We start from the raw sequence: 12990 nt of genomic DNA on the forward strand, positions 1-12990 counted from the left end.
ATGCTGGAAATGACGTGCAAAGACATTTGATCTGGAAATAGAGTTAACTCCCAGAGGTTGAAATTCCGAAAATAAAATACTGGCCCACAGTTCGAAAATATGTTCCATGGGTTCCTTCAGCATGACGCAGAGAGTCAGAGAGGCGAATCTTGCTTGGTACCAAATTATTATTGAATAATTTAATAAATTATAGAGTACACATGTGGTCCGGACCCGTGGACTGGGACGCTGTGTCATCATCATGTGATCACGCTGGTTTTCCCCTCCAACGTCTGAATCGCGGGAGACCATAATCCTTGTGTTGCTCCATTTGTCCTGGATAATGTATTAAAAATATCATGTAAAGAGCATTCGTCCCTAAAACCACAGTTTGCCAAATAAGCTATGTACATAGTTTTTACGCTTTCCTGATTAATTTTTTCGTTTTTCTCCTTAGGTTAAGTGCTTTAAACACACCCCCCGTTGAGAGAACACCCATGATGTGCTACTCTCTCCAGGAAATTCTCATCGTAGGAAATTGCAGTGATCAGGTAAATGTTATCCTTTTTTTACCTCGATAAAATTTTTACCACTTTTTGTTGGTTGTCATTAAAAAGGCATTAATCAATATTTATTCAACAAACTGGACATTTATTGTAAAATTAGAAGAAAAAAAATGTGATTGTCAAAATATTGGAAATTCCTTCTTTATAATTTATTTAAAATGTTGGTAAACCATAAAACACTACTGATACTGACACAGTTTGGAAATTATCATAGTCTCCAAGAGTATGACCAAACACCGCACGAAATATAAAATAAACTATTTTCTGAGGCGGATCCAGCAATTTGGCAACATTGTATTTTCTCCATTTAAACCTATACTAAATAATCAATTCTTGTCGGAGCACCTGGCCCCTCCAGAATCGATAGATTTCCATAGGTTTAAATGGAGAAAAGACAATGTTGCCAATTTGCTGGATCCGCCTAAGGTTTCCTAAAAATTAATATGTCTAATCTAATTCTTCTATAGACTTTGTACAGGCGCATTTCATTTATACTGTCCCGATTTTTCAGGTAAAATTTAGCGAACTGACGATGGACATGTTCAGAATGCTACAGACTTTTGAAAGAGAGCCTCAAGACGAGTACAATCATATTTATGATTCTTCTCCAGCGCCCTCTAGAGTACCTTTTGTAAGTATTTTTCGATTGGACGTGTTTATGCTAAAAGGAACTATGTGTACAGGGTTTGCGTGAGACATAGTTCCTTTTAGCATAAATACGTCCGATTATGATAAAAAAAATTAACATTGAGAGGAAGTTAGCCCAGGTATGATCAAAATAAGTATTGCCTTCAAATTCCCGGCCGGTCTGCAAATATTCTACCTCAATGATAACTGTTGTTGCACATGCAAAGAGCTGAAGGCACACCAGCAGTTGGTACATCTAGCGCTAATTTTACACGGCGCACAGTGGCTCGTGTCAATAGGAGAGGTTGGACAAAATTTGGAGACTTTAAACGCTTATAATTCCGTTTATATAAAACTTTGAGGTTTTAAACGTGATTCCATCGGTTTGCTCGTGAATTTTTCTTCTGTAGGCACCCCTTCAAATTTAGAACATGACGAAAAAAACATTAAAATTTGCGGTTTTAGTCGAAAATTCCATGTCCGACCTCTCTGGTCGATTCGATCTGGTGTGCGGCGTTAGGAGTTAGCTAGGCTTGTTTCTTTCTAAATATCATGCCGAGCAAGAAATGCTTAATGTCTTGATCAAGGAAACCGCACATAACACAATTTTAAACTATTAATGTGATAATCCCTCATCGTGTTGCGATTTTTTATAAAGAAAAATTGCGCCAGAAAAGAGCAGCTATTGTTCTTTTCTTTTTTTAAAAAAAAAACCTCACACAACGCATACTATGAGCAACGAACTATAAAACTTACATTAAATCTTGATTTTGTCGTTTGTTTCAGGATAAAAGTTATTCTGTGTCAAGTACAAAAGGCAGTGCCGGCTATCCAGTTATGTCATCGTGCCACGAGAATGGCGATAGGCCTCATAAGAGAGAAAATCCTCATAAGTACCTTTTATACAAACCTACTTTTAGCGACGTTATGGTCTTTTTAGCATCAGGTAATTACCCCCTTCCCCCCAAAGTTCCGAAATTACATGAATCCTTATTGCGATTATAAAGTTCAAACTGACTTTTGATGTTTAAAAATTGGAATTTGGGAGCGAATTTTTCACAGAATATGCATCAAAACTAGTTTTACTTGAAATCAATAATATCTCAATTTTTTCAAAAACTGCACTTATGCGCCTTGTCCTCCAAGTCCCTCGATTCAGCTACCTTTTGTGCGAGGACTCAATTGTAACATTATTAAAGAAGCATATTTCAAGAATATTACAAATATCAAGAAATTCCTCATTAAATTTTAGGCTTAACAGTTTATAAGTGTGTATGTTTTCAGTACCCACAGGATTGACATTGCCATACATGATACTATTGATAGCCATCTTCATTTTTACTGTAATTTTGCTTTTTTGGATTTTCAGGTTTCAAAGAACTGCCAAGCAATGGTGCTCTCTTACTTTACATTTCGGCTGATGCCTCTTTTTCTTCTTCTTCCAAGCATCCGGTGGATAGTAAGTACTCATTGTTACAATTCTGATCTTATGTTTATGCCCTCTCATTTATCTATCATCGGCATAATATCTATCTACCCTCAATATTTCCTAATTATGAAACATGAGACGCGCATTATTTTATTTAGACGTCCAAAACAAAGAGAGAAAGAAAAAAAAAACCCTACGTATAGGTATAGGTTTGATTTTACATTCTGTTGTAAAAGCGCCTTTTTTCGCACCTCTCACTATTTAATACATTATTTCTGCCAAATGACTCACACTTATGGGCGCTTCAAAACATTTAAAAGAAAACTGTTATTCATTTGCATACCCAATACTTTGAAGGCGTTTTTCAAAGCAGGCCAGTGTCTTTTAACACAAAATTTTACAATGTCCTGTTTTACTGTTTCTAACTCATCAACAAAAGCACCTAGCTGCATAATGACACATACATTGTTTCAAAAATGAGTGAAAAATAGTGCTTTCATATTGCAAAGTGTAGTCCATGGGACACAATACAATCCTAATACTCCGATTTCTTTTCATTCTAGTGGGATACGATTTAGGTGGAGTTCGTACAAGCTGTAGAAAAGATGTAGACGCTAATATGAAAAAAGGCATTCATTTCAAGGAAATGCATTGGTAAGAATTTTTCTCTTGTGCTTTCTGATACTTCATAAAATAAAAGTCACTTGGAAAGAAAGAAGAAGAGGAGGGAGGCCCAAACATTTTTCAATTTTGTCAACAATGCAAACTTGCATACCAACGGTGTAAGTCGACGATCACATAACTCGGTTTGCGGCGTCTCAGACTTCCTGTCATACTTTAGTTTTTAAACGGAAAACTACTCGACGGCAATTCTTTAAACCTGCCGTGATTTTTCTTCTCTGTGCGAAGAAAACTCTGCAAAAACTTTAAGGAATGATGTCAATTTGTTCTCCTTTAAAAAAATAACATAGGGGTGGTGATTTTCAGACACCGGAAACGAGATGTGATTGCGGACTTACGCCGTCGATACATATACTGCGCAGGTGGGTTTCAGGACATTTTGTCAACGATTTTTTGTCCGCACACCTTCTTTGTCCAGTAGTTTACGCTCACACGTAAAATGAGCAACGGTGACTTGGTCCAAGCGTTATATTTTAGTCCGTATGTAAAATATTGACAAGATGGAAATCAGAAATTGAGAGAGAAGGAGGTGTTATAGTTGCTCATTTTCGGAATGAAATGTTATTACTTTCTCCCTTTGAATCATCTTTTTAAATTGTCATCGGTGAATATTTGGTTTTATTTTTATCCTTAAAATATTCGATGTACTATATACCTTATATATGTAAAGTACTTTTTTCTTCTTTACGAAATTATTACTTCATTTTGAAAACATTTATATTTTTAAAACGTGACAAATATTTGTAAAACCTTTTCCAAGCGACATTAATCTCAGTGAGCCGCAGTTGTGCCGACAGAAACTAGAAAAATAAATAAAAGAGGGGAAAAAACCAAGAAACACGCAAATCTTTAGTTTTAACCCCGTTTGTACATCGATCATTTAGAGTCAAATACGTCAAATTTTGAGCGTTTGGTTGCGCGTACACCTCGCTGCAGCACAATAAAAGCACAAAATGTAAAAGAAAAAATCAAAGCGTTTTGGAAATCATTAAATTTGACACGGAACCACCAATATTTAAAAAACACACATTATATTATTATTCTCCTTTGATAAATGTGTACATATTTTTTCCCATCAATTTAAATGAGAATAATCAATGCAAAGTGTGCAAACATTTCAAAATCATGAGTTAAAAAACGATGACTATGCGAGTATAAATATTAAAGCCTAACAGAGCGGAGCGGCGCGGCGTGCACTGCTGCCAGCGCGAGAGGCTCACTGGCGCCTACAAACCTAAGTGGATACTTCACGCATTGCACAATGCTTGAAGTATCCACTTAGGTTTGTAGGCGCTAATGCGCGTTGACCGCGCGAGGCGGCCTGACCGCCCGCCCGCCGTGCGGTGGAGCCTGAAGCAACTATTTCACAACAGATGTGTTGAACAGTATTATACGAAATTGAACGTATTAAGAATGACAGGCATCCTTTAAGAGTATAGATCTTTTCTCGCAAAATAACTCAAGATACTTATCGTACAAAAAATCGTTGACGAAATGTCCTCCAACCGCGCAGGTGACTTTCAACATGTGGATTATTTCACTATGGAAACTTTTCGCCTCCCTTAATTTGAAAATCTGAATTTTTTTATATGCACCCATCTTTCATATTCTTTGTAAAGACATTAATAGTCTAAGACTCTGAATGTCTCTAAATAAATTAATTAGGTAACTTTTACTTAAGTACGTCCTCTTTGGAAATGAAACAGTATTCGTCAATTTTCTCTGCTATTATACTCGACTTTGACACTGAAATAATTTTTAAGGCGGTGTTAGAGCTTCTATAGTTAAGTATTTTGTCATCAAGACTGCAGATAAGGCTTCTTTAAACTTTGAAGGAGATTTTAGCACCACAATTCAGGTTTTGCATTAAAAATTTGCCGAAAAATTAACATTTCACTTGTGATTCTAACCACGCAATTTTTTTTTATGATCATCGTCTGTCAGATACTCTTGGTCTGAGACATTAATTTAACATTCTGTTAAGTGCATGTCCATTCTGCAAAAATTTGCGCTGATTTTATCATACGATTTGCAGCTTTTTATTCACTAATGCGCATTTATTTTGCTTTCTCTACTTGTCACAGCCTATATCCTGGTGATCTCTACCCATTCACTAGGAAACCTTTTTTTGTGATAATCGATTCTGACAATAGTTTTGTGTTCGAAAATATACCGAGGTATTTTGGCCAACCTCTCGTAGTGCTCATGTCTCCTCAAAATATTCCTGAAAACTTCCTCGGTAAGTTCTCCATTCACTTTCCATCTCATCCTTTGAGATAAGAGTTCAGAAACAAGAAAAGTCCAATGCTTATTATGTCAAACGATAACTTATCTAAGAAAGTATAATCCGTCTGTACAGCATTTGAAAAGCATGTTTGCAATTTTAGGTGAGGAAAATATAATGTGAGGTGTATTGCAGAAACCGATCATGCAGCCAACGCTCAATACGCCCGATTTTTTTTTAAGATGCAACACGTACGTACACATACGTCAAACTCAAGCAGCAACAGTTGTGTTCAAGCCACCAGACACCATCAACTGTTGCCATTGGCTAGTTAGTTGATTGTACACATCTCATTCAGAGAGTGTTAGACGTAATGCTCTTTTTTTAGAAATCGATGCTGTTTTATGAAAACTTTAAAAAATATCCCTGCTTATTATTTCAAAGAGAAAAAAAATCAGAATTTTTAACAATCGCCGCCACAATGTACACTATTTTAAAAAATGAAATGAAAATAAATAAGATAGATCTTAAGACATGGTCTAATAAATTGTTTCATTGAAATTAATGATATCATTACGTCTCGACGGACATTTTCCTACTGATTATGGGCAAACCTAAAATATTCCTTTCAATGATTTGACGTAAAAATGAGAGTACCTACTTCAAATTATTGTACGTAGGTTCATTATATGCAGTCCAAGGCTGCTTGGTTTTAAAAAAGGGCCAAAACTTTTATCTCTTGTGACTCGGGTACTTTGAATCCAAAAATTAACTGAAAATTAAATTTTGAGAGCAACGTGGAGGCCCGATTTTAATTAAAGACAGACTCCGGAAATCAGGACAAACAAACTCTAAAATTTTAAACCCGTTAATTTTAAACAGTTTGAATTTTCCAAAGTATATTGGCAACTAGATTAAACAGATAAGAAATCTAGTATCAGCATGATCAATTTGTAAAAAGAAAAAAAAATTGACATCAAAATGTTTTCTTGGCTACTTAAAGAAGGGAGGGAGCTAAAATTGAGAGGCTTTGGAGGACAAGGCGCATAAGTGCAGTTCTTTCTTTTTCAAGAAATACGTGTTTAAAGTTTCAAAATAATATGAAGCCTTACGGCGGAAAGGTAGTTTAAACTCACTTTTTGATGCTTTATAGTTGGATTTTAGTTGTGAATTGTTCATAAAATATACTTTCAAACTAGTTTTAGGTGAGTTCATGAATATCTCAATTTTTTTCAAAAACTGCTCTTATGCGCCTTGTCCTCTAAGCCCCTCAATTAATGAAATAGTAACATCATTTCAGTTGAAACTTTGACTTGTCAGAATGAGCTCAAACTACATAAATGACGATTTGATTTTGCAGATTATCAGAAGTCAGCGGGTAGCCTGTTCACTTTGTTTCTGCATAGTCCGTTAGCTGCCTTTTGCTACGTGTGCAATGTCAACTCTGTACCTTTCCACCACTGGGAGCGGTGTCAATCCTTCGTCGACCGCTTCATTACTGAGGCCAGCCGACTTTTCACGCATAGCAGAATAGGTGAGTCTCTCTCTCTTAAGGTGACTCTATGCTATCTAGGGACGAGATTCTCCACATTATATCGCTATCTCTCTCTTATATGTACACATTGAGTCAATGAACGAAGTCTGTTCTCGTAGTTTCAGGTATAAATTTACAATGAATCTTAACAAATTTGATGTCATTCTTCTCAGTGTTAATGCTGCTACACGTTATGGATCAGTTTCTCTTGTTAACTTGTATGCAACGATAATTATTGCTTCTCAAAGACACAAACCGCATAGCAGCGCCATGTAGTGGTGAATTTCGTCCCTAGATCACACAGAATCCCCTCAAATGCGACTTTTTTCTTGGACTTGCCGGATAGCACATTTTTTTCTGTTACAAAAAGTAGATATAAATTATTATAGAAAAATGTAACTAAACCTGAAAAATACCAAAACCCACTTTTGTTGGAAGTGGTTCCTCAGAACTCTCGAGAACGGTTCGATGGTCGAACTGATCAGTTGATAATTTCTAGATTTTAGGAAATTTCTGATTTCCGAGCATCACATTCCGTTGCAGAATACGCCAGGTATAAGCACACACAATTTGAACAAGAAACATTTTGAAATCAATATAAAAGTACGTCTGTAGGAAATATCGCAAATCGAAAGGCAACACGACTCGATTTCGCAGTTGTTCTTTTTCAAATGTTTCTTGATCAGATTTCGTGCACAAATACCCGATATACTATAGCGTTATGTAATGCACTCCAAAGCGTGAGTTTTTCAATATAAATTTTCAAATTTAAGTAACAGCTTTTAGTGTTTTTTTTTTTTAATTTATCGATCGTGAGTGTCAAATATCGAATCGTTCCTCAAAGTGTTGAACACCACCTTGAAATTTTTTCTGTTTCAATCTACTTTTACAATTGCTGCAGGAATCTTTCGATGGTTTCAACATGTTGTATCGTAGGACCTGGTGTCTCATACGCGTAACGTAAGTGACGCATCATACTGCCATGCTAGGAAAAAACGTCGTATAAACGTTCAGGCGTTGCCAAATTTCTTTTCCTAAAACTCAAATTTCCTAGTAAATTTATGAATATTTTCCTCCCAATTTTTCAGATATTTTAGTACATTATTTTACCTAAAGATTCGGAAAATTTAAAGGAAAAATAATCATAACTTTCCTCAAAAATGAACATTTTATTGAAGGAAATTTGGCAACTCCCGAATGTTCATACAGCGTTCTTCCTTAGCACGGCAGAATACGTCAACGTCAATGAACCGATAGGTGTGTTTATATAAGATCCTTTTAAATAGCCTAAACGATGGGGCATCCTTCCTTAGATGTATCAATCACCCTAGGTCAATGCCGCTAGAACTTTCATGAATTAAGAAAAAAGCCCTCACTGCATGTAGAAAAAAAATTCTTCACTGGTACTCCAAAACCAGATTTTTTTAAAGCCCTACTTTGAACTGATTCAATATTTTCTTCCTTTTTTACAGATCCAGCCTTTATTCCATTTTTTGGTGATGATTTTTTAAGACTTATTCTATTAAGATACATATTTTGTGATGTAGTGCTTCATCTTCATAAAGGATTTCAAGTGAGTGTTAATGGATATTTCTAGATTTTAAAATGAATCACATCTACCTCGAATCAGCCCATATGATGTTGAGACTTATTTTTACAGCTTAGTCAGGTCCCCCCCCCCCCTCCAAAACTTGATCTCCACACCCTCACCCTCAATCTAATTAGAGTATGAGGGCTGAGGTAAAGTTTCGCTGGCGAAGAACATGAAAACCGAATAAACTCAGAATTTTTATAAAGCCTAAAACAAAATATATATAAAAAAAAAAAAAACAAACAAAAAACTCAGAATTTTAAGTCAGGAACCCTCAATCACCCGAACCGACTCCTTTGGTCAACGGAGGCGAGGCTATGTTCAGTTCAAGGAATTGAATAACTGTGGTTCATACAAACTTCCATATTAACTGACATTTTTCGGTTCAGTGGATTTAACCTCGGTTAATTGTCAGATCTGTCAATTAGACAGGTCGGCTGAATCAACTGAAGATTATTCAGTCCTTATTAAATGAGAAAGCTTCTATTGAACGTATGGGTCCCCAAACAAACCCGGTGCGGAGCGGAGCGCCGGTTTTTTTTTTTTTTTTTTTTTTTTTTTTTGTAGATATGTTTTGTTGAGGTATTAAATTTTATTTTATTTTAATGAGTAATATGAAACCTATTCAATCATTGTTTTTTTTAAAAAAAAACAAGTTGGTAATCAAAATTTTGGCCCCAAACACGCTCTAATGAATCGGAACAAAATTGATGATTAGAAAAACGATGACCAGGTCATCGCCAACTGTCTTCTCGCTGAATTCTGCGGCGCGTTATCCATTATTGTATTCGATTGCGACCATTTTAACAATTTTATCCGCATTGTTGTTGCAGGGTTCGAGGCAGTTCAGACCTCAGTGTGCGCCGATGCTTCCAGAAGCGGAACTTTTGGACCACCCCTCTTTATATCATCTTATTATAGACCTGGCCGGTCTTCTTAAAGTTAGAAGTTTTTTCATTGAGAACGCTGAACTGGAGTGAAACCATCCCTAAACTTCCTGTACTCAAACCTCTCGGTCAGCAAACTGTTACCGTCATGAAACCAATACCGACAGAGTCTAATTTACACTTTTATTACGAGTACGTGTTCAATATTTAATAAGTATCGATTTATCTCCATTGACAACATTAAGATGATTGCCCAGCGCCAATTCGCTGCAGGCGTTAGTCATCCACTACCACGACAGATTTCGAGTATAAGGGCATTGATTTATCCCGATTGAAATTTTTTATACGTATACGTGTTTATTTTAATCAAATTTAGTACGATCGATTTATCAAATTTTATCCAAACATAGTATGTTTTGAGACTATCAATGATAATCAATCGATACCAATCGAATTCGTTCGATATTCATGTGACGTAAGACTAACGGCATCTACAACAGCTCTGGGCGGTTGCTGTAATTGAACTGAATATAAAACAATTGTTTGGAAATATTAATTCGATGAACAGCATAATCTTTTCTAATGATTCTCTAGAGTGGGTGGAAATTGCAAAACTAATCGATGCTTGCACTGTTGAAGCATCACGTCTCAGTACACAGTAGCTAGGCCCACATCAAGGTCCTAATGCCGCCTTTTTAGAATGAGAAGGAATAGTAAAGTTGAACGCTACAAGAAAAGATAACGTGCACATCAAGAATGGACCAAAATTTTCCATAAGCAGGTTTACTATTCCGCCCACATGAAAGCTGGAGGTGTAGAATCGATCCTAATCACAAGGCGATTAAATTGATCATGTTTTACACCTTAGGTTTTGGAATTCAAAGCCCCTGAAAAACTGATATCATAAAATAAAAAGTGGTCCGTTAATAAGCAAATCATTCACAGGAAAAGTAACGAGAGCACTAACGACGTATTTTGCGCAGATAGTTTAACTATGTGTTTTTGTGCCACATTTATCAAAAATGGCTGTGACTTTCATCGCTCTTTTATCACATCGTATGGGTACAAAAATATTGAAGAAAATATCGAACAATTTCATGAAAGGGAAAAAATGAATTACTTCGTAATTCAGGAACTTTGCAGCCGACTAGGTCTGTATCATGTCATTATCTTCGATTTGGTCGCATTTAGACTGATTTTTTAGTTGGTAAATCAAAGCGCAAAGACGCTCATCGGGATCAAAATGTTTCAAAAAGAAAAAGAATAAGAAAACTTGTAGCTAAACAGCAAGATCATAACGTTGGGTCGTCAAAAAAATACCCTCAATCATTGCACGGCCCGTTTTCGCGAAAATTCAAAAGGCCGTGCGGCGTGCGCCTTCAATTCTTGTATAGGCAACAAAGACAACCGTCGAGTAGATTTAGTTGTATCAAAGTTGCCTTCAATGTTGGGTCACATCAATTGAAGGCGTCGTGTTCTGTTTCCGTTCACTGTAAATTAAACGCTTTTTCCTCTCTTTTTCCCCTCTCTCTCCCTCTCTCCTTGTAATCTTACGGGTCCAGTTTGGCAATCATAAAGATAGCTCTAGTTTAAAGATTGCGGGCATTTTCAAAACACCTGACGCCTGACGCTGCCGTTATTGTTCATAGAAATATTAAATTAAAGTAAATCATACGATTTACTCGCATTTTTCTTCTCACTAATTCCTATTCAGAAAAACTATGTATACTTTGTCAAAAGCCGTGTATCAAAATCTTGAGTTTTTAACTGCAAAAACTGTTCGTTATGATACATATGAGCTCGTGATTTTATCGGCAGTTGAATTGAGGATTTTTTCGCTTGAATTTATTTTATATTTTTTAATAATGGTGAAATACAGACGCTAAAAAGCTTAAGAGCCAAATTCCGTCGATCAACCCCTCTCCGACGTTCAGTTTTTTCTACCCCTATACTTTTCTACAATTTTTTTTTAATTTTTATGCGCTCTAACAATGAACTTTTAAGAATAATTCCTAGGGGCAATGACATTAGTAATATCTTAAATCGGCCTCTCAGAATTAAGAGCATTTTAGAGTGCAAGTGTCAAAATACGATTAATAATTTTTATATCTAATGAATATAAATACTTATGACTGCTTAATTTAAATATCTTAAATTAAATCAAGTTTTCAGAAGGGTAACAGTTGCTAAAAGCACCGAGAGGGATAGGGTCCAAGAATCCAAATTTTTGCGCATCGACTTAATTTGGACGCACATTTTGCAATCAGAACCTACTATTTACAGTTCGTTTTAGAAACAACATATATGCTATTAGGCTATCCACGCAGATAAGTTCTTTTAAAGATGAGCCAGGAATGGTAGCTCCTGATTGCAAAACGTAGTCTATTTGGTCCCTTCGATAGACACAATTCTATTTGTTTTATTGTATAAGAAAATTATTGCGAAAAGGGAACCTTACCGGGAAAATACGGTTGATTCCAAGTGAAATGGACCGGCCGGTAATTTTTTTCTTTTCCATTTTTTTATCCAAATAGTTAATGTTTATAAGTTTCACTCTTGTCGACATTTTTCGAATGTAAGTTACACCCGAGAAAATTGAATGGTTTTCACTTTGAAGACCATAGCCAAAAGATACATCGTACGAACGTATTGAAAGAATTTATTAAGTCTGATTTTCTTAACTTTAACGACTTTCGAGCGTTCTTTTTCTCTGCCCCATCAAAGTCTGAAATGTTAGCCAACTGGCTTTGATTCTCGTTGGTACTTCCCAACCGCTGATAAATTCGTGTTTTCCTTAGGCAATTTTTCCTTTACTTTTGAGTCGCTTCCATTCGTTGGATCCTCTGTCTGCATGAAGATTTATCATATTCAAATATTTTTATAATAAAATTAAAACTGTATTTGTGAGTATATTACTATCATTGTTATTCCACGGTGTTTCGAGAAAGTTAAGACAGCAAAGATGGAAACAAAGTATTGATGCTAATTTTTCTGTATAAATGTTTTAAATTTGTTTGAGAATCGCTACATTTTTTATTCGTGGTAAAAAATAAAGTTCATCTTTGAGAACTTCCCCGGAAGTTTGCCTACGTGATATCCTCTCTATGGCCCATTTTATTCAATAAATCGTTGAAAAAAAATTGACTTCTTTTCTTATCTTGATTTCCATGCTCATGCTCATTCCTGACAGCTGAACAAGAGATCGCAACCTTAGCTTACCCTTTAAAAGGTAGCAACGTTGCAAAAACGTTCCTAACAGAAGTGCAAATATTTCTGGATAGCGACTTTGTTGCGATGTTGCTACTTACTTCATCTTTCAATTATGAGATGTCTGGCAAAATTGTCCCCTCATGAATGTAATGTGAGGACCGATAGGACCGGCAAAAATGAATAAATAAGACGAAATCAAACAAAACAAAATAATCCTAAATTGTTCGGCACAGTCAAAAAACCTATTTGGGGTGTAAACATA

General features: G+C 35.8%; 1 protein-coding gene across 1 annotated transcript in view; it reads left to right on the forward strand.

The window, feature by feature from the left end:
* Positions 1–12662, forward strand: part of LOC109031155 (protein SCAI) — a 33531-nt gene extending 20869 nt beyond the window's left edge. Inside the window, exons 7-15 of the mRNA XM_019042510.2 lie at positions 437–530; positions 1057–1176; positions 1959–2118; positions 2542–2631; positions 3165–3255; positions 5367–5521; positions 6867–7040; positions 8513–8613; positions 9465–12662. Of these exons, the coding sequence (XP_018898055.1) occupies positions 437–530; positions 1057–1176; positions 1959–2118; positions 2542–2631; positions 3165–3255; positions 5367–5521; positions 6867–7040; positions 8513–8613; positions 9465–9611 (1132 nt within the window). The 3' untranslated portion in view covers positions 9612–12662. The remainder of the gene's footprint in view (positions 1–436; positions 531–1056; positions 1177–1958; positions 2119–2541; positions 2632–3164; positions 3256–5366; positions 5522–6866; positions 7041–8512; positions 8614–9464) is intronic.
* The last annotated feature ends 328 nt before the right edge of the window (positions 12663–12990 follow it).

The sequence above is a fragment of the Bemisia tabaci genome, chromosome 3 (genome assembly GCF_918797505.1).
Source record: "Bemisia tabaci chromosome 3, PGI_BMITA_v3".
Taxonomy (NCBI): Eukaryota; Metazoa; Arthropoda; class Insecta; order Hemiptera; family Aleyrodidae; genus Bemisia; species Bemisia tabaci.